Source organism: Myotis davidii, unplaced genomic scaffold, assembly GCF_000327345.1.
Source record: "Myotis davidii unplaced genomic scaffold, ASM32734v1 scaffold732, whole genome shotgun sequence".
In the NCBI taxonomy this organism is placed as follows: domain Eukaryota; kingdom Metazoa; phylum Chordata; class Mammalia; order Chiroptera; family Vespertilionidae; genus Myotis; species Myotis davidii.
Genome location: NW_006284349.1, coordinates 1,120,677 through 1,142,513, shown reverse-complemented (window position 1 = coordinate 1,142,513; position 21,837 = coordinate 1,120,677). Strand labels below are relative to the sequence as shown.

Sequence of the window (21,837 nt, the reverse complement as noted above, 5' to 3'; positions counted from 1 at the left end):
CTTTCCTACACAGATGAGCTCCTGTCCTTGGCCACTTCAACGTGGAACAAATCAGCGTCAAGATTGGAGCCATTTCCTCCCACGTCCCCGGTCAGCGCCGGTGGGAAGAGCGCACCGAGGGTCCCTCCTCTGAACAGCGGCATTGGGCCAAGCGGATGTGTGCCGGCCACCTGCTGGGCTCACACGAGCGAGCTCGGAGCCCGCCCCAAGCCCAGCGCCTGTGCAGGGATCCCCAATGGACCCCGAGGGGCTGAACACCACTTGGAGGGAGACGGAGGAAATTGGAGAGGAAATTAAAGCCGCCACGAATATTGCTCCTGGTGGTTAGGCCATGTGATGCGCACACTGTGTGGGCTTGGGAAAGACAACGCTGCCCGGCTCGCTGGGGTGCACAGAGGGGCCGCTGCAGCCAGCAGTGACCGGCCTGAAGGCGCTGTCTGCCCGGGGGCTGGGGGGTTTGGGCCCCAGCCTCCCTGCAACCCACCTGGGCACCCCTGCTCTCTGACTGGGATGCTTTGCTGAGAAGTGACCCTTTCCTCCTCCTGAAGAACAGGGAGGGCCAGACCAGGGGGAACCCCGCACTGCACCCACACTCTCACAGCCGCCCGCCTGGGGAATGTGAAGGGCACAGAAGACTAACAGCTGCTTATGGGCTGGGCAGCAGCTCAGAGCTCATTCCCCCTCACCGCAGCTCTGTGAGGGTGCAGAGCTCCTTTCTGCATGACATCATGGCCAAGGGCATGCAAATCAACATTGGAGGGGAGGGGTAGAATGTAAACATGGGTCTTTTTTGCTCCAAAATGTGTCCCAACCACACGCCCCTCTTGTCCACCTGCCCGGACAGTTCTGAGTTTTGTTCTTTCTCCCCGAGCCTCCACTCAGCTGTCTGTCTCTACCTGGAGTAGCAAGGTGAGCTCCGGAGTACCTGTGCCACAAGCACCCTCCACCCCAAACATCACAAGTCAGGGACACCGTGTTCTTCTCTGTGTCTCTGACACCCACCCCCCCCTCCGCCATCTCCTTTGCCTCCCCTCCCCCCGTTAAACCATCTGGGCCGGAGTCCAGTGGTGTGCCAGCAAACTGGCTGTCGGAAAGAAAAACAACAGCCTTGATGGTAGTGTTTGCCAATTTCCGTGGTATAAATACTCCCACCACAGCTGATTTCAAGCTGGCCGTGATGTCCTTGCAGGTGGAGCTGGGGGGGAGATGAGCAGAGGGGCTCGTGGGCTCAGGCCAGCACTGCCTGCATCTATCTCAGCGGCAGGAGCTGAGGAGGCCCCGGGACCCCAGAGAGACCAGAGGGACACGCAGCTGGCACCCTAATGCACGCCCGTCCTGTCGGCCGAAGCACACTGCTATCCTGACGACGGAGGGGGGCAGAAGTACTGTTTTCTCCAGGGAGAAAACACAGAAAGGGAGAAAAGAGACACATCTCCTTTTGTCACCCAACAACTCGACTTGGGGAAGCTAAGGCGCCCCTGAAACATCTCCATCGTCTGGACAGAGAGGCTGGGGGCCTGGTCTTCTCTCATTCAGTCTCCGAGAGATCATCCAGCGACACAGCCTTCTGAGCCTGATTTCCCTGCAGCCACTTTTCTCATGAACCGGCCGTGCCCCGTCCTACTCCCTGGTGGGTGTGGGTGCCCGGGTGGTGGGGTGGCTGGAGGGGGCTGCTGTCAGCAAGGGAGATAAGACCAAAGCGGCTTTTTAAAATCATTCCAAAGGCAGAGGCTGTTTGTCACCTTTGCGTAAGACGCCAGCAGCGGGTAAAGAAGTTAACAGCTTGTGGGAGTTCCAATTAGAGAGCCAATTATAACTGGCTGGCCTGCCTGACTTTGAAAGGCCGGGAAACGCATGTTGTCTTAGGAGGAAGCAGATTTTGCTTCTAGTTGGTTCCGGAGGTCCCTGCGGGGAGCGCGTGAGTGTGCTTTGGTCCCAGCCCCACGCCTCTGTCTGGACGCCTGTGGGCTGACACAGGGGACGAGAGAACCTGTGGGGACGGGGTGCCTGCAGGGGAGAGGTGGCTTTTGCAGAAGACACGCTTCCATCCTTTATTTATGAAGCAAGATGCAGGAGCATCTCATCCGCTAGGCTCCCCTGTGGGGGGCGGGCCCCCCGTTTCTGCTTCATTTGGGAGGACATCAGCCAGCATTTCAATTACGGATTTAATCAAGACTGACCCCTAGGCAAGGCCAGATCCCAGCTGTGTGTGTGTGTGTGTGTTCCTCCTGCAAGATTCCCAGCTCCAAGTCACAGCTATAGTTGGGGACTGTTTCCTCATTAGTAAATGTCCCTCCTGCTCCTCAGATGTTGGTGATCCTGGGTCCTGTCCTGGGCCCCCCTCTTTGTCTTCCTCTGTGATTCACATCCAGGCAGGCTCATGCCCTTCCATAGCTCCGGCTACCACCTACAGGCCACTGCCCTCCAACCATGGCTGAGCCCCAGCATGTCCGACCTCCTGACCCACCAGCCACACCAAGGGGCCTCTCTTCCTGAACAGACCCGGGTCACCCCATCTCGACATGGCCACCCTGACTTGCTGCCTCCTCCTTCCCACAGCTGTTCCTCCTCCCGTCTCATCTCACGCATCCAGGCGCCAGCACCAGGTGTCCTGAGTCAGCCTGGGACCTGCGGCTCCCCCATCAGCCCTGAGCACGGAGTCCACGTTCTCAGCGTCTCCCACCTGGGACTGTCCACGTGTTATCAGCTGAGTCCAATCTTAGTGTCTCTTAGCTTCCACCGCCTCTAGAATGGTGTCTCCCAAATGCAAACCTGGTCACGTTACTTTAAACATTTTTATCTTGAAAAATGTCAAACGTGAAGAAAAGTAGAAAGGCTAATATAATTAACATCTACATACCTGTCACCTAAATTTAATAACCGTTAACATCTTTCATATTTGCTTTACCTACGTTTGGGGCAAGGGTTAGTATTTTAAAGTAAATTATAGGCATTTTACCCCTAATACTTCACCACGAATCTCTAAAAAATAAGGATGTTTTCTTATGTAAGCACCCAACCATATATCACACCTAACAAAAGCAATCGTGCCTCATCGTCTGCTACCTGGCCCTCGTGCAGGCCTCCCCACGTGGCCCATGCTTACTCCAACAGCTGGGCCCTAAAATGACATATTTAAGCTCCATCTGTCCCCAGCTGTGAAGGAGTCTACATCTCTACAAGCTGCTGAAACCTGGCCCCCAGGCCCCACCCTCTGTGCGCCCCTTTGGTCTCCCCACCTGAGAACAGGTCGCCGCGTCCTGCACGTCTGTCTATCAGAGCACTGTGACTTTTCTACACTCACTCATACATGCCATGTCTCTCCTGGGCATTCAGGACTGGCGAGGAGCAGTGTACCTGTCCCCTCAGGACCTAGCCCAGTACCTGGCACAAAGCTAGGTGCCCCATCCCACAGCTCACTGAATCCTCACCACGACTGCTAAGGGGCCGCGTGCTGAGCAAATGGCGACCCAGTGCGAAGCTAAAGACGCCGCCGGGACAGGGCCCGCCAGAGCGGGTGCTCACACACACAGTCCTTCCTGCGTCCCAAGCCTTCGGGGGAGGAGCCCGCTGATGCTCTGAAAGGCTTGAATAGAAGCAACACTGACACAGGAATTTTCAGAGACAGGAGTTCCGTGAACACCAAGCAGAGGAGAAAGGAAGGGATCCGACTGGAGGAGGGGGAGGGTCAGCATCAGGGGTGAACCTGGTGGGGAGCGAAAGAGGCAAAGTCGCCCCGGGAGGGGCATCTGCCGCCAGGCGAAGCGGCCGAGGGTCCCAGGAACCCTGGCCGAGGCTGTCCAGCCGAGGAGCTCTCGGGGACTGGGAACTCTCTGGAAGCTGGGGCTCAGGTCAGAGAGCTGGTGGTGGGGCTCGGACTGTGGTTCTCGTCGCTCCCCGGGAGGTTGCCGAGGCCTGGGGAAACACACGAGGGGCCAGGCCACCTCTGCCCTGGGCAGTGCTCTCGCCAAACGTCCCTGGGTGGAGCCTCCGACACCTGCACCACACTCTCTAGCCAGCAGCACGCAGGTTCGCGCCGACCCCTCCCAGACACGCTCATGGGGTCTCGAATCTGTGCAGGAAAAGGGCAGGCCTCCTCTCCTCATGGCCTTCCCAGAGCCCCAGGGCTTGAGACTTGGTGATTCCGGTACATTTGTCACTGGAACATTTGTCACTCCTTCCTCCTAGGCAAGCCCTTACCCGCTAGGTAACAGGAGGGGTGTCAGAGGCTAACCTAGAAATTCCTGCACCCAGCCGGGCTCAGAATTCAGGGCGGGAGCTGGCCATCCGGGCAGAGCTGGGGCTTGGGCAGCCGTGAGAAGGAATGCTACACAGCAGGGAGAGAGCAAGACTACGCCAGCTGGGAGCACAGGGAGAGGAGACAAGCTGAGTAGATGCTGCTTGACCTCAAGACACAGAGTGGGAGCCCTCTAATCCCTTCAATCCCCAAAGACAGTGGAAAATTCCACGGCCTTCTTCCCACCCTGCCTCCCCCCGAAAGGGGCGGAGCTCCCTGGGCCCAGAGCTGATCAGTGAAAACGGGGATCAGATGACCTGACCCAAGCTGGAGCGCTAGCTGTGGCAGGCAGGCAGGCAGTGGAAGGGAAATGTCAAATGGTACTAGAAAGGGGGGCAGAATCTCTGAGACTAAGTGGTTTGGATAGAGTATGTCAGATTTCAAATAATTTTAGATCATCATTACTAATGAGACACTGCACGGCACTGCCTGTAATTAGTCACAGAAGACTCCAAGCAGAAAACAGAAATAAACAGAATTCATTCCTCCTTAAGCTGCAGCAAAGCAGCCAGTGACACGGCTTGCATCCCTTTCCCGCCCGGGTCCCTGTCGCTCTGGGCCTGCGATTTCGATTTCGGCCCCGGGAAGGCAGGGAGGCCTGGGCCGTCTCTCCCTGGCCAGCTGAGAAATGCTGCAGTGGGAGGAGGAATCCAAAAACCAAGCGGACAATGTCTGCAGAGAACATCCTTGCACCCACGACGCTGTTTGGGGGGGTCTCCTGGGGAGCAGGGGTGGCGAGTACATGGGCCATGGCCACGCCGGAGTCCTGTGGATGGACAGCAGGAGGTCCAGATTCCCCGTGACGCTCTCCTTGCTCCAAGGAGGACACACGTGCCCATCAGCCAGAGAGTGTTTTAAGCTAAAAACATGCAGTTCCAAAAGGATATAGCTTGCATCATAAAAAACCTTTCAATTACCTGGTTTTCCCCGTAGAAAATTTCCCCAGCCCCCCCTCACTCAGTGCCCCTCCACTGGGACCAACCTCTGAGAGCCGGCTGCCCTGGGGGCTCAGTTAACAAGCTCCAACCGGCCTCCTGTGCGACCCTGTGGCTGCGGCCTCCACTCCCACCTCGATGCCAGTTCCTGGGCTCGTGGTCGGAAGGCACTGTGCCAAGGCCAGGCCAGCAAACCCACAGAGAAACCGTTAACCTGACGATTTGAAAACTGCACATTCCGAGGATACTGGCCCAACATCTCCTCCAGGGAAACAGTAGCCAGTGCTTGGGGGGCTTCGTTGTCAAGGGGAATAAAAACAGCTGTCAAGTTCGAGTTCACTTGTAGCTGCTGGTCTCCGTTCCCCCTCCCCCACCCACCTTGCCCACCTGCCACCCGAGGTGTCCACAGGCCACTGTACTGTCTCAGGCCTGACACCTTCCCCAAGGAGCAGGCAGACGGTCATGAACATACACTCAGTGAGGTCCAACCAGTGCTTCAAGAGGGGGTGGGGGTGGCGGGCTGAGCCCCTCTGAAGGTGGAGAGGGGATATCGGAGCCAGGCCCCAGGACCGGCTCTGCCCTTCCTGCCCCCCAGCCCATCTCCGGTGCCTGACCAGCCCCTGCCCTTCAGGCCGAGGCCCACCCCCGCCGGCCACAGCAGCCCGAGCCCAGCCAGGACAGATGCTTTTGTCTCTACCGGACAAGTCATGCCTCCTGGGGCCTCCACCAATTCCTTTCAACCTTAATACCCTGGGATACAGGCTCGAGAGAAACAGTAATACTTTAAAGCAAAAGTACTGTGCTCTTGGCCAACCACCTGCTCTGAATGATATACAGTGTATTCTTATTTTAGCTCCTCCACTTGCTAAAATTTGGTCACGCTAGACCAGAAGGAAAGCCGCACCCATGGCCAGCTCTTCGAGAGGAGATGTCTCACTCACTGTCACAAAGATGCAAGTGTGGCCTCGTGATGGAGATGGCAGTCCTGCTCGTGACTAGTGAGGGCATGACGGGAGTGTTCACAGGCTTACGGAGTGCCATGCAGCCCGCAAGAGCTCATTTACCCTGAACAATACCACCACCGGGAGGGCACCGTTATTCTCCCCAGTTCACAGCGGAGACAATGGAAGTACAGAAAGATTAAGGAACTCCTTTCCAGCCCAGCCGGAGCGTGGCTCAGTGGTTGAGCGTCCACCTATGAACCAGGAGGTCACGGTTCGATTCCCAGTCAGGGCACATGCCCGGGTTGCGGGCTCCATCCCCAGTGAGGGGCGTGCAGGAGGCAGCCGATCAGTGATTCTCTCATCATTAATGTTTCTATCTCTCTCTCCCCCTTCCTCTTTGAAATCAATAAAAATATATTTAAAAATAACATTTTTTTAAAAAAAGGAACTCATTTCGGGCCAAACAGTCAGTAAGTGACAAGCTGGGACCTGAGCCCAGGCCGGCTGGCTCCGGTGCCATGCTCCTGACCTCTGTGCTGTCCTACCATTCCGGCTGCAGCGCTTTTCTGGCTCCAAATTCTCCATTTTACCTCAGACAGTGAGAACCAACACACCAGAAAACAATGTATGAGGCTTTACATTTCTCTGTAGAGTTGAAGATATGCTCATGCCAACCATTAATAATTCTTAAAAAGGCCGCAAGCTATCAAAGGAGCTAAAGCGCAGTGTGGGCCGTCAGAAGGGAGAGAGGTGGAGGAAGAAGAAAGCCCAGACGCCCAGTAGAAGGCGGCCCTCCTGTTTGCTTTGCACCGTTAGTCCGAATCCCAATCATGGGGAGGAAAGGTGTTAGGGAAAGTAAGGCCTGTGCGCTTCCCAAGGCGAACTATCAACACACACACGCACACACGCACAGGAAGGGTGGGCCCCTAAATATTTCACGAGTCTTTCTTCAAAGAAAAGAATTGTTCTCAATTTTAAAAGCACCTTTCATCCTGAAAGAAAATAAAGTACAATTACTGGATGAAAGAGCCTCCTCACTAGACCACGGTGACGTTTTTCCTGCCAATCACTCCTTCCAGGCTCCCTCGGAGAGAAAACGGATACCTGGGAGGAAAGAGATCCGCTTCTGAAGATCAGCATCCGCCCGGGAAGAGCACCTCCGCTCTGTTTCATTAGCTTAATCGTGCCTGGGCCTTGTCCGGAGGAACAGAAGGACCCACGGCCCCTCTTCAAGACTGGCTCCTCCCAGAGAGAGATGTGTAACCCTGCCCTGCCTGTGCCCTGGGCTGCCCGCGGCCCCGGGCCCCCCTGGCTAGACTGATGGATACATCAGACAGACACACAGACACTGGTCTCTGGAGTAACCCTGAGAATGTCATCAACTTCAGGCTGCGTCTCTCCTCCAACAGAGGCACGGGTTGGAAAACATGCTGCTAGCTAACAAAATATGAGTCAAGCGATCTTGCCCAAATCTCATTAAACAGATGGACACTTTAAAAGATGGGGAGAGAGAAAAACACCCAAGTTTCATAATTTAGCAGTGCATGCTGCCCCTTCCCTCCATCAAACCCTCTGCGTGCATCGGGCTCGGCATGCACATGGCTCTTCCCCGTAAACAAGCCCGTGAGCCTATAGGCAGATTACAGAGGCGCAGCCTTCTCTCAGAGCAGTGCTGCTGTGAGGACCGCAGCAGGATCAAACGCTGGAGATGTTCAACAAAACCATAAAATTTTCGTTGTTACTTCATAACTGTAATGTTGCTACGGTTATGAATCGTCATGTAAATATCTGATAGGCAGGATGGTCTTAGGCGACCCCTGTGAAAGGGTTGTTCGACTGCCAAAGGGGTCGCGACCCACAGGTTGAGAACCGCTGACTTAGAGCATAGTGACGATCCAATGGATTGCACCCTGCGCCCGCCCCCTGCACAGCGCATGTGCCTTCGAGCAGATCGTCAATGAATGCACCTTTCAGACGGGCAGTGTTCTCTCTGTCAGCCGCTGCTACCAATGTGCTTCCTGGGAACACAGCCCAACACCACTTCTAACGTTTTTACACTTGAGGTCAGGTTTCCAATGCTTCAGAAACCCAAGATTGTGGAGAAAACCCTCAAAGACGGCCTGGGGAAGCCTGTAGTCGAAGCCATCCTGACTGAACTGGGCTTTTTCGTGTTATCGTCCATGCACAGAGGACACGCTAGCACTTTTGGACCCACCGTGCCCCAGACAGAAAGCTTATTCTGTGATGAGTTGGCCCCTTAGAGTGACTCAACACTGAGCCACCTCCCCGTGGTCTCCCTTCTCCACCCCGCACCCCGCGGCCTCAGCTGGGGCAGGTGGGCCTCAGCCATGCTCCTGGGCGGGTGGCCTGGGCCTCACCCATCACCTCCAACATCTCTCCTCCCAATCATCGCCCCCTTTCTTCAGGGAGCTCCACCAGCGGGGTTGGACTTACCACATCCTGTCTTGGAGCGACCCTCCCATGCACGGTGCTCCCTGCCCTCCCCTGGCCCGCCTTGCCTTGGGAACTCCGACATCCAGGGGATGGCTCCTTAACCGTCACTCCCCTCTCTCCCGTCAGCTCTGAAATGCCCTGTGCCTGCTGCACCTGACTGGCCTTAGCTGTAGGCCCCCTTCAGGCTGACACATTAGTGCGCTTCCTTCCCCACTGCTCCTGGGATTGGGAGGGGGAGGGGAGGTGCCCTGGCTCCCCAGTGCCACCTTCCCAGGCTTCCCTGGGCCCAGTCCTCTAAAGCCTGCCTCAGGCCTGTCTGCCTCCCTCTGTCTGTCCGCGCTGCCAAGCCCCGATGGCCCCACCATCTGCTTGGGTTGCACACCTGTCACCTGGACGAGGGAGATGGAGCACCAGCTCCTGTTTCCAGGACACACTGTTTCTCAGCAGCCCTCCTCCGTGCAGCCTCAGCGACCCCTCCCCTCAGCCTTCCTGGCTCCCTTCCACGCTCATCTCTCCCCTGAAAACGCTGGTTGGTTCCTTTCTCACCCCCACGTCTCACACTCTGCCCTCCAAAGCCCAGGCTGACGTTATCAGAGGACAAGCAGATGTCCCTGTTTGCGGAGCCTGTCCCCGTCCTCGGTGTCTGTCCTTGGCCACCCTGAGTCTCGGTGTCTGTCCTTGGCCTGGGCTGTGTTGCCCAGGGATGCGGTTCCTCTGCCCTCAGTCGTCCCTCCCCGCCCCCCGCCCCATTTCCCTCCCCTCTCCTCCTCCAGGTCATGAAAAACTAGTGGGGAAAAGCTTGCTCTCTTTCATGAATTCATTTTGGGTACTGGGAGCAAAAGGCTTTTAGGCATAGCATGCGGACGTATGTACATTTATCCACATGCAAAAATGATAAGAAAGTATGCCCTTAGATTTTCTGGAAAAAAAGTCCTAAACAGCTTATGAATGCCTCCCTTGTCAACACAGCTACGCAATCCTTCTCCCCGAGCTCAGCACGCCCTTCTCTCTGCCCACACTCCGCTCTCTGCTGCTCTTGTCTTGTACCAACTCATTATTAACAATAAGCACATTAATTCTCTTCTCCCTTCTCTCTCTATGTGGATTTAAACACATATGAAGGCTAAAACTGTTAGAAAACTGTCAATTTTCATTGGGGTTTAATTCATATTTCTCTTGTCAAGCCTGACCTTCTATTAAGTTTAATGAATACCATCTGCCTCCATGTCATTATTGCTTTTTAACAATATTAATGTGTTTGCATTTCTGCTTAAATCACCCCTCTCCTCCGAGCTGGGTCGGGCGACCTGGCACATGTGCCACTCACCCCCCAACCCCCAGGTTAACGAATAATGGTTCTTTATGGAACAGGCAGGAGCACCTGACTGCTCACTGCTCTCCGCATCACCTCAGCCACCTGGTCTCCGCCTGTAACAGACTCAGGTTTCCTTCCTTCCACACAGTGCCCCCCACGGGCCCTCCTGCTCCGCTCCTCCCCTGTGAGCACTCGGACCACCTCCCCTCCTCTGGGTTTGTCCACAAACCATAATTGGTTCCTTCCCCTGGAACCTCCTTGTTTGGTTCCCGGATGGTCTCTAAGCTCCTTCTGGTCTCACCTTCTGAGTCCCGCCCTGACCCAGCCTGGGCAGACATTCCTGGCCCACCTCTCATGTGCACACTCCTCTCCGAGTGCCAGGCACGTGCCCAGGCTCTGTTCCCGCCTCCCTCGCCACTCCAGTTGAGAGCCCGGCTCTTCCCTGGCCTCCACCTGGTAGAAAGGCAGCTGCGGCCTCGCTGCCGGGCCCTCCTCTGCACTTAGGGGCTGACAGGCCCGTCTGGTTTCCATGAGGGTCAGGCAGGGTCTTTGGTGACTCAGGTAGAGATTTTCAGTTCTTCTGGTGCTAACATTACCTCCATTATACAGCTGAGGCAACCGGGGCACAAAGAAGGTAAGTAACTTCTTAAGGTCCCAACGCTAGTGAGAGACAGAACTGGGATGCCGCCCAGGCCAGTGTGGCCTCCAGAGTATATGCAAGGCCACTCTCCTCCCTTCCTCAGTGCAAAGCTCGGGGAGGGAGGAGGAGAGGGAGGGCTGGGATGCTTCCCGGCCAGAGGCCTAGAGTTCCAGGGGCTGCCCCTCCACGGGATGGGCTGGGAATACACAGCCCAGCATGCATTGTTCACAGGGTCACCAAGAAGGAACCCTCCAGGCCACCTGTTGGGAGTCCCACAGATCACAGTCCCTGGGTGGTTTCGGACCACGAGTATCTAAACTCCTCGGCCTGCCTCCAGCCTGGAGAGTTTTTAAATAGATCTGATGCCCTGAGAACAGTCTCAGGAGTTCATTGTTGTTATTTTTTCCTGGTGAGACCCCCAAAGCAACCAGTCCCCCGACCAGAGAAGGCCAGGCGGGGCCTCTACCCCGGGGCTCCCCAGCCCTGGGTGCTGGGCCCACTGCGGCGGCTCCTTTCACAGAGGGAAGCGCCTGGCATTCGTGAGGGAGCTCAGGTGTCCTGACAAGCTCCAAAGGTGAAACCGAAAACCTCCCTGGTGCGATTTTCCTATTTGATCTTTTGTCTCATGTGTTCCCCTTGGGGATGGACAAGAAATACTTCTCTGAATAATTCATACGCCCCGAGGTAGAAGCACGCTGCCTCCTTTTAATAAAAACGCTGGGCACACACTTCGATTATGCCCTTCCTGCCATGCTAGAGAAAGCTCGCAGATCTCAGAAGCTCTTGCGAATGCCTCTTGCCATAGTGAGACAAAGATTAAAAGCCATTTCTAATCAAACTAGTGTTGGGATAGTATGTAAAATTATAAAGCTGTACTGAGCTACGAAATGTTGTAAAGGAAAGCTGAAAAAATTAAGTAGCTGTAATTACTATAAGGTCTGATTTATTTTTAAAACTGAAAATGGCTGTTGTCAGTTTTCTATTTAATAAGCACCTACTAGGTGCCAGGAACACTGCCAGGCTTGTACCGCCAGCTCCCAGGGCTCCAGTCACCCCACCCTCAGGAGGAGCAGAGCCGCTGGCTTTGTGCATCGTGTTGGCCTGGCGGGCGAACCGCCTCAGACCACAGGAGGGTCTGAGGGTCACGAGCTCCCTGCTGCTTCCAAGGGGAGCCCCACCGAAGAGGGGTCCCGCCGGCTGTCAGACTCACCAGTCGCTGCATGCTCTTCACGTGGGTGGGGCTGATGGATAAGGCCTCCTCGTACCACCGCCGGGCTTCATCGATGTTTCCTCGGAGCTCGGCCACCTGGCCTCGCATGTACAGGACGTTGTGGGACATGGGGAAGAGGTTGGCAGCTTCCTGGGTACAGGCTGTGGCTTCTGCAGGCTTCCCAATGCCGATGTAGACTTCAGCTGTGGGGACAGAGCAGGGGGATGCTTTTCTGGGTTCCTGCCTTTCAGAGGCCCCGTGGACAGTGCGACTCTAGTGGGGACATTTACCCCCTCCCCCCCTCCCCCCCACACAAGAGCCTGGCAGGGGCCGTCGGGAACACACAGGACCCAGAGGCAGCCAGTCCCCTGCCCTGAGTATAAACGGCTGCAGGTTCGACAGTCCTTCACGCCCACTGCTACACAGGGACCTGAGTCACTCATACCATGGGGCCTTGAAGGGGACACGTCCCCACCACCAAGGGGGGAGTGAGGCCTGTGCAGGTGTCCCACCTGGAACACCTTGGCGTCTGGGACACCCGCCCTCAGCTCTGACAGCCCCCAAGTGAGCTCAAGGACAAGCCAACCAGAAGCGCACAGCCCCTCACAGGGCAACGGCTCTGCCCTCCGCCTGTCCTCCTGATGCCAGCCAGTGTGACAAGGGCAGCGGCCGGGGCGTATATGTCTATGGGGGTGAAATAAAGTGGCTGCTCCGGGACGTTGCTGTGCCCTGGAGACGGTTAACTGGTTAACTGTCCCACATCAACCAAGCTCTTGGAACCACCGAGCTGTCACTTTAAAAAAAGCAGGGAAACGACCTTCCCTCCAGCCTCAGGCGTCCACTCTCCCAGAGTCCTGAATGCTCTGCTGCCCAGCCCGCCCCAGAGCCCATCACGCGTGTCCAATGCCCCCGCCTGTCTCTCAGGTACACTCAAGCCCACCCCCACCCCCCAAGGGCTGGGACCACGGCCCCATAGTCTTCCCAGGGCCGGGACATCGGACTTCTGTGCCCTCCTCCCCTCCTCACTGGCTGCTGTGCTCTGTGACCACTGACGCTTCCACCTCCAGGCCGGCCCCGCCCTCCTCCGTTCTGGCCTTGACCCCCCGCACCGAGGATGTTTGTCCCTGTATCTCTGAGTTACTTATCTGTATGTTAACATACAGTGCACACGGAATCAGAAACGGAACAGGAAAAAGATAGAAAAGTTTTACTCTTTTCCTCGCGCACCTAACGAGCTGTGTCCTGGAGGCGAGGCCTCTGCAGCCTGGCCTCCGCCTTGGGTCCCACAGGCCGCTCCTGCCTCAGGCCCTTCCTGCTGCTGCCACCTTTCCCTCCCTGAACCCACGGCCGTTCATCTTGTCTCATTACAGTCCTTCTAGAACGTAAGCCACGCGTCACAGGTGCTGTTTGCTGCCGTGTGCCCCGTGACAGGCACAGTGCAAGGCACACAGCTGGAGCTCCGGGAATGCTGGGAGTGGATGAGAGACTGAATGAGGTGTGATCTGTGGGGCGGAGCGGCGCCGAGTCCGAGGACCACGTCCTCCTCAGGGTGAGGAGGGTTCCAGGATGTGGCCCAAGGTGCCTGCCGTGGCTCGGGCTGTGCCGGTGTGCACTGTGCAGAGGTGCTCCGGGCAGAGCAGGGCTGAAGTCCAGCCTGGACTCCGCTGGCCGGTGTGTGCCGGGCACAGGGCTGTGTCTGCCCAGGAATGTGAGGACTCTTTTCTTCTCTCAAAGGTGCCTTTGCTGGCCACACCTGCTCCCCGGGGGTCTGTCTAGCCAGGGGGACCCCTTTCCTGAGACTCCCACAAAGGAATGCTAAATGTCAGAGGCTGCCCAAGGGCTGAACACAGCGGGGGGGCCGTTACACCTGCGATCGCCTGAGAACTGGCAGATAGGGAGGAAGGGACCTGGTGTCCCTTCAGGTTCTCCCCGCCTTGCAGGTCAGGCCCACAGGCAAGCAGGCTGGCAGGGAGCTCAAAACCTGACCCCTCAAAACCAAGTCCTTTACCCTAAATCCTGCTTCCTGAGAGGGGTGTGACTGTGCTTGGGAAACAGACCTTAGCCACTTGGTTGTGGGGTAGCCCCTGCCTGGGCAGGGCAGAGGGGTCCCCAGGAGCGCAGGTGCTTGGAGCCCGCCTCCCATGTCCACTCTTTCTTATCATTCAGCACGAGAGCCAAGAGGAAAGGGGTCGTGTGTCCTGACGAGTGTCCGGTCACCCTCCCAATCCTCAAGGCCGAGGGAGGCCCTCATCCCTACGGGCTCACAGGGGCTGCCTCTGGGGGCTCGGGAAGCGAAAGGAGGCGGCGACTTTGTTTTCATGCATTGGTCCTACCCTGAGCTTCTGGGGCCGGGCCCCACGCTGGGGGCTGCAGTCCCCCGGGGGGAACCCTGCCCAGGTCCTGTCCTCACCGAGGGCTTGGCTGCATGGCTGACCTTTATCTCCGAGTCTGCGAACGGCTGTGCAGAGGGGTCCCTCCACTAGGGGCCTGGTGGGACGGCGAGACTAGCTCCTGGCTGCACTGGCCGTACACTGTGTCCCCTCCCAGGCCTTGGTCCGGATGTTCTCCTGACTCCTCAACCCTTTCCCCCAGCCCTCCGCCCCCAGCCCCGCTGAACTTGACTCATCGTTCAAAGAGGAGACAGAAACCAGCTGAGCCGACCTTGAGCCCCTCTCGCCACTGAGCCCTCACACCCTTTGTTGCCCATTGCGCCCATCCACGCTGCCCCTTCTGCTCTGAGGGCCAGCCCTCTGCCCGAGCCCTGGTGCCACACTCTGGCCTTCTCGAGCACGTCACACTGGCGCATGTCCCCTGTTTTCTGGATGACAGGGTCTCAGTCCTGACTGCATCACCCATCAGCAGTCAGCAGGCTCCGTGTCCGCCTTCAGCCTTCTCCCTTGACCTGTGTTCCTCCCCAGCTCCCCTCTCGTCCCCCCTGTGCTCCCCAGGGTTCTTCTTGCAGAAACGTGCCCTCGCCCTTCTCGCCTCTTGCCATCCGCGCTGCAGCCCACATCCATGTGGCCCGTCTCCGCCACGCCACCACCTGTCTGTCAGGCCACCAGCATCATACGGTGAATCCAACAGACACTGTCTCTGCCGGACTCGGTCCCTCAACAGCATTTCCTACTTAAAAACAGTTATTTTAGTAGCTGTACGGTGCTTGCTACGCACTGGGCACTCCACGCCCGGTCCGGTGCACCTGTCACACCTGTCCTCATGTTGGAGAGCAGGGAGCTAGGGCTCAGAGGGGTCGTCCTGCCTTGGACACCATGGTGGGACCCGGGTTCCACTCAGCCAAGTCCAGAGCCCACGCTCCGCACTGCCGCATGGGCTCCTGCGTGCGCCCCTTCTGCGGCCACCACCGCCCCCCATCCCCTCCCGCCTTGCTGCCCACTCCTTCTGTTTCTCTGGCCTTTTCTCCCGCAGCAGGTTTTAAATGTGGGGCCTCAGCTCCCCGTCCCAGCCCTCTCCCTCCTCCACCGACATTTTCTTCCCAGCCATTTGCACCACGTCCCTGGCTTTGAACCCCACCCCCAAATTCCTATGCCAGACATTGTCACTTGGATGTTCTCAGGCACCTGACACAAGTTCTCGTCCCCGCTGACCCCACACACCAGCTCTTCCCCAGGCTTCCCGCTGCGGAAAAGCGAACCACCAGCCACTCAAGGGACGACAGTGGTGCCTCAGTTTCTCCATCTGTCAAATGAGGTGAACAGGGCATTCATGCCCCATAAGGCTATCATGAGGACTAAACAAGGCGAGACATAAAGTTCATGGAATACGGTCTGACACACACACAGTCCTTGATGAGAGTTAGCTACCTGCAAGCTGTAGGCCATTAATTAAAACCCGCCTCTGGGCAGAGGAAGGGGCAGTCTGGTGGGGCTGACTGAGCAACAAGGGCACTGCGTCAGCAGGCAGGTCCGGGGACCGCGATCCCTCCCACAGGCGGGCGCCCCCTCTGAGTGACAGCAGGCCACCTGCCTGGGAGCTGTCTTCGTCTCGCCAGGGGAGGGGCCGTGCCACAGGGTTATCCCTCGACTCTGCCCATGCAGCCTGCTGGTGGCTGGGAGGAGCCTGGCAGGGGGAAGGGCAAAGGGCCAGGCCAGGCCAGGGCCAAGGAGTCTGTGAGAGTATCATGGCTCTCAATTCCCGGCAGAAATGAGAAAATCTGATCTTGCACATCTAAGAATAGCCGTCGGTTTCGGCTGTGAGAGGTGCCACAGTGAAAGCTATAATTATTAGTAAGTAACAAGCAGAAATTAACCACCTACTGCAAAGTCATTTTTAGCTGCCATCCCAACGTGGAAATGGAAAGATGGCACCCAGGCTGCTTGGCTGGGAAGGGCCCTGGTTCTGCTCGGAGTCACTGGGAATGAATGGCTCCAAGGGCAGCACCGCGGTCTGCGTCAGACAAAGCCGGGGGGCGATGGGTGCGCGTGGAGTGAACATGAAGTCCTCTGCTCCACCTCCGACGCTGCCGCAGGAAGCTCAGAGGCGCTTCCTTCTGTCTACCCTGGCTTTCCTTCCTGCAAGAGGGGCAGGCAACCCCTCCGACCTTCTTTATAAAACGAATGTACAAGTGGCACTGGCAGACCCCCAGACTTTCAGGAAAAGAGACCGTAAAAATGGGTAGTGGCTTTCTAAATGTCAGATGAAGGCCAGCTGCCATCAAGAAAAGACGGATAAATGTATGTTTTAAAAACAGGCAATAAAAAGGACAAAAAGAACAAACAAAATAAAAACGGGGAGAAATATTTCTAGCACATATCAGACAAGGCACATTTCTTTGACATAATAAATGCTTACAAATGGAAAGAAAAGCTGAGCATCTAAGCAGATGACTGGGCGGGCGTCCTGAGCAGGCAACTGAAATGCCATCTTCACCCGTCAGACTGGCGAAGATCGAGAAGTTTGGTAATTCGTTGCGTTGGCAAGGATGCGAGAAAATGGGCATTCAGACATTAGTGACTGAATATAAATTCACACAATCTGAAACGATTTATCAAAATTCAAGTATGTGCCCTTTGATGCATCATTTCCACGTTTAGGTACAGATACAGAACAATACGCATAACAATACTTATTGATGCATTGTCTATAACAGCAAAATACTAGGAAGAATCTAAATGTTAAGCGAGGGAGTCTGGTGAAATGATGGCAGGTTCCTACAATGGGCTCATGCTCTACAGCTGCGGGAAGGTGTGAGTCAGCCTCGCGTGTGGGGCAGCAGTGACCTCCGAGTGTGGCATCTCAAAGGTGCCGACTGCTGACAGTGGGGGCCTGTGGGCGGGAGAGACAGGCTCAGAGATGGGCAGAGTCTTTTTGTTCGATGCCTTTTGTGCCTTTCCAATTGTGCACTATTTATTCAAAATTGTATTATTTATTCAAAAATAATTTAAATAAAACTGTCACATGGAACCAAACAGACCAGGGGAAAATCATGCACAACCCATGCAGGTCGGCCACCAGGTATTATGAGGAAGAGTCTGAGGAGGTGCTGGCGGCGGGGAGGGCAACCAGGGGATGGGTCCCACCCCATTGGCAGGCGGCACCTTTGAGATGGGTCTGTGCTCCCTGCTGGGCTCCGGCCGGACCCTCACAGAGCAGATGAAGGCTCGGGGGTCCTATTCATGATCTCTCTGCCATTCAAATGGACATACAGGGACCCTCTCCTACAATAGTGGGGAGATCTGACCTGTGACCCTCAGATCTGAAGCTAGCTCTACCCTGGGCTCCCATCACCCGTTTCCACTGAGCTTGCCGGAAAAACAACCACCAGAGAAGAGACACAGAAACGCCTCGGCCGTGGGTGTCAGACCTGGATCTAACCAGTTGCTTCTGAAGCTTGCAAAACGGACAGAATCCGGCAGTGCTGCTAGAGCTGCTGTGGACGCGGGTGTTACCTGGTTTCCATCAGCTGTCAGAGAGCGGGGTCACGTTTACTGTGCCTCTCAGAGCAGCAGAGCTCCCACCACAGTAGCTAACACGGCACAGTTTGAGGGAGCCTGTCTGTTGAGTTGACCTCTTCAAAGACTATATGAAGAAGACATGATATGAATATATGATAAAATTCTACATCTTAATTCTAACAAAGCCATTGCTTTAGGTCCTTACGGCACAAACCCTACAAAGGTCCTAATCGACTCCAGCCAATCACAGGACACACACGTTCGCCCACGCACACAAGCACCATGCATATTCTTTCTGTCCAGAGTCAGGCAGATGCGGCACCCGGTTTCCGTAAGTTCAATCTCACTCACAGGCAGAGTGCCCCCGCCACCCGTTACCAGCAGTGAGGGCTTTATCCTGTCCTGCAGGCGATGGCAGCGAGACATGGAAGCGACATGATTACATAAAAGCCCCAGGACATCTCCACACGGCTCTGCAATGTTCCAACAGCAGCTACAACATTTCCTCCCGCGAGTCACGGCCAGCCGCGCAAAGAGGAACCAAGTCTGGAGGACTGAGTGAGTGGCAGCAAGCCACAGGGGAAGCGTCCTGGGACGTGGCTCTCACTCGGGCCGTCAACTTTTCCAAGAAAGAGGCAAGAGGAGTAAGCCCGTGAGGTCCACGGAGCTCATTCCAGCCTGGAGGGTCCCCTTCAGCTCTTCTGGTTTTTCAGACGTTGGCCCTTCAAAACTACACTCCAGCCCGGCCAGTGTGGCTCAGTGGATGAGCATCGACCTATGAACCAGGAGGTCACTGTTCGATTCCTGGTCAGGGCACATGCCCGAGTTGCGGGCTTGATCCCCAGTAGGGGGCGTGCAGGAGGGAGCTGATCAATGATTCTCTTTTATCACTGATGTTTCTCTCTCTCCCTCTCCCTTCCTCTCTGAAATCAATAAAAAAATACATATTCAAAAAACAAACTAGAGGCTATGGCCCATTTAAAAGACAACCTCGCCTCCCCAGTGGCTCCCACCTTGGCCCCGCAGTTGGGCCAAGGTTCAGCCAGAGTCTCCTGACCCGACAGTAACCCGTCCTCCTTTTCCCGCATATTCTGCAGTCACTGCTCATAAAGGCCACTGGATCGGCCAGGCGCCTGGATGGGGACTGGCCTTCTGTCAGAGAGCAGTGGAGGCAGGCATGACGCTGCTCCCTGCTCTCCCTGCCAGCACCCAGGACCCAGGAGAGGCCGGTGCTGGCGCGCGTCCGCGCAGGAAGAACCATCGGCACATTCCTGAATCAGCCCTCGCGTGTATTTCTGCTTAGAAGGATATAATTTGTGAATTTGCTGTTGTTTTATGGCTCAATTAAAGGTGCCAAGGCAGAAGAGGCTGGCTGAGCCCGGTCTGCGACACGCCAAAGCCAGGTGAGCCCACCGGGTTTTCCTGTAGGAAGGCCCGCCAACAGTTCCAAACAAGGTTGGACATCATACAACTGGGCCTGGCAAACAGCAGACAGATGGCCAGTGAGGACAACAAGCACTTTCCCAGCCACATTTGGGCTTTCACCACGCGCCCTGAGAGTCAAGCCAGGGACGGCCTGGGAGGGCCTTGCAGATCAAGTGATAAAACATGAGGAAGAGAACTGTCTTTTATATGGAAACATAAATGCAAGCAAACCACAGCCATTGTTTGCTCGGAGTCTGTAAAGTAGGATTCTTGTTGCTGACATGCCTGCGTGCTGGATTCATCTGGGGGATTTCTAGCTACGCAAAAGCAGCCGCGTGAAATGGAGGAGGGACATGGTGCCTGCCTCCCGGGCAGTTTCTCACCCAGCGGGTGCAGTACCTGCCACCTCACTGTGGACTACCAGGATTTTTTGAGCGGGGAGCAGGGAATGGAAAACACTGCCCCTCCTTTGCTTCAATAAAGGCACCATGTCAGCAATCTGTGCCTCTCCCGGGGACTCCGAGTCTCACTGCCAGGACGTGCCAGGCACTGTGCTCATCAACCCTGGAGACAAGCACTATTATTCCCATTGTACAGATGAGGAAACCGAGGCTGGGAGGAAGTTATTAGTTTCAGTCTATGCAGCTGTTCAGTAGTAGAGCTGGGACTCCCCTCCAAGTGTGCGGGACTTCCAGACTTCTGGGTCTGGGCCTCCATGCCACGCTGTCTCCTGCAGAGAAAGTCTGGGGCGTAGCTCTCTGGGCCCTGCTGCAGCACAGCCCACACACAGCAAGCTCCCCGGGACCCTTAGAGTCCAACTCGAAGAGCTTTCCTGGGTGCTGCTCTGAGCCGGGCTCCGGGTCAGGGGACTGAGGCAGGGGAGGGTGGGGAGACAGAGGAATTCATGGCTCCTGCAAAGAAGTACAGGAGTCTCCCCTTCATCGGCGGTTTTACTTTCTATGTTTCAGTTACCCACGGTCAACTGTGGTCCCAAAATATTACATGGAAAATTCCAGAAATAAACAATCCACAAGCTTTCTATTGCACGCCAACCTGAGCAATGGGATAAAATCTCGCACTATCCTGCTCCCTCCCACCTGGACAAGATTCACCCTTTTGTCCAGGGTCGCTGGATACATGACCCGCCCGTTAGTCACTTAGTGGCCCGCTGGGTTATCGAACAGACTGCTGGGGAATCACAGTGCTCGTATTCAAGGCACCCTTATTTTACTGAATCATGGCCCCAAAGTGCAAGAGTAGGGATGCTGGCGATTCAGATACGACAAAGAGGCCGTAAAATGCTTCTATTTTAATATTATTGTTGTTAATCTCTTACTGTGCCTAGTTCATTGAACTTTACCATAGGTGTGTATGAAAAGGAAAAACAGTACACAGAGGGCTCAATACCATCCAGGGTTCCAAGCATCCACTGGGGGGCCCGGGACATATCCTCCGCGGATAAGGGGGAACCACTGCACTAACATTTTGGTGAGACTGCCAAAGCTCCGATTTCTCCTGCTGAGGGTTGTGGGCCCCAGAGGCAGTGCCCACGGGATCCTGCAGCCTCTGGCCCGGGGCCCACTGTGGGCGGGGCGGGGGCCACCGCGGGGCAGAGCATACCTGCGTGGAGCCAGATCTGTGCCAGTGTCATCCAGGGGTGCAGCGGGCCCTGCTTGGGGGTGCTGCTCTGCAGAGACGAGGCCACTTCGGACAGCGCCTGCTCCACGCGGGAGGCCGCCACGGATGTGGCGTGGATCGAGCCTGTGAGAGGTTTCCGAGAAGATAACATCAGGAGTGAAAGCACAGACCCAACCAACCAACCGCCACCCCCCCACACACACAGACAGGGGTGCAAGACGGACACACGCCCCTTTCCCCACGAGGTTTCTAGGTTTCCTTGTCTATAAAGAAATACAGTCACGGCAGCGGAAACTACTTCCTGTCATCCTGCTTTAGCTCATCTCTCAGTCAACAACCAGCGCGCCTGCTAAGCTCCCAGCTCCCTCCAGAAGCCGTCTGTGGGGTGTGAGTGGGGGCAGGAGGGGCGGGGCCAGTGCACGGCCGGGACACACCTGTTAAACACGGCACACGTGACGCCTACACAGTGAACTTACAGAGCATCCCCGTGAGGCCTAAACCTAGAAACAGCATGCTCGCCTCCTGGGTGACCCCTGCAGTAGATGGGGGCCATTTTCAGGACAAACCTAGCAACTCCCCACTTCATTCCCTGGCCTTTGGGAGGTAGGCAACACCCCCAGATTTGAAACCACGTTCTAGAACACGACTTCAGGCTGGTACTAGATTCGTGGAGGGCGGGTGACAGCGAAGGCGCCGGGCCCAGCGGCTGCGGCTGCCTAACGCTCCCGGAAGCCCTGCTGTGCTCACTGGCCCACGGAACCTGGTGGAAGAACTATTGTTTTTTTCAGGTCTTATTTTGATTTTAACCTTTTTATGGAAAAGTAATATTTTAACTTTGATAACCAGGACTTGCTGCAGTTTCCCTGAGATTTTGAGTGAAATGAAGGAGGTGGCTGCTGCTTGTGCCTGACCTGACAACGCTGGCTTACCTCCGCGCTGACTATTGTGAACAAGCAGTTCTCAGCCGTGGCTTCACCCCAGAATGACTTGGGGGTTAAAATATCATGATGCCATAGATGCATCCCAGACCAAAGGCATCACTAACTCCAGGGGTGGGGCCAGGCGTC

At 56.0% G+C, this 21,837-nt stretch overlaps 1 protein-coding gene across 1 annotated transcript in view; it reads right to left on the bottom strand.

Annotated features, from left to right (window-relative positions):
- Nucleotides 1-21,837, bottom strand: part of TTC7B (tetratricopeptide repeat domain 7B) — a gene marked incomplete at its 3' end in the record, with an annotated part of 200,850 nt that overhangs the window by 15,533 nt on the left and 163,480 nt on the right. The window contains exons 19-20 of the mRNA XM_015571299.1: nucleotides 20,753-20,893; nucleotides 11,796-11,998 (exon numbers count right to left, since the gene is read on the bottom strand). Coding sequence (XP_015426785.1) covers nucleotides 11,796-11,998; nucleotides 20,753-20,893 — 344 coding nt within the window. The remainder of the gene's footprint in view (nucleotides 1-11,795; nucleotides 11,999-20,752; nucleotides 20,894-21,837) is intronic.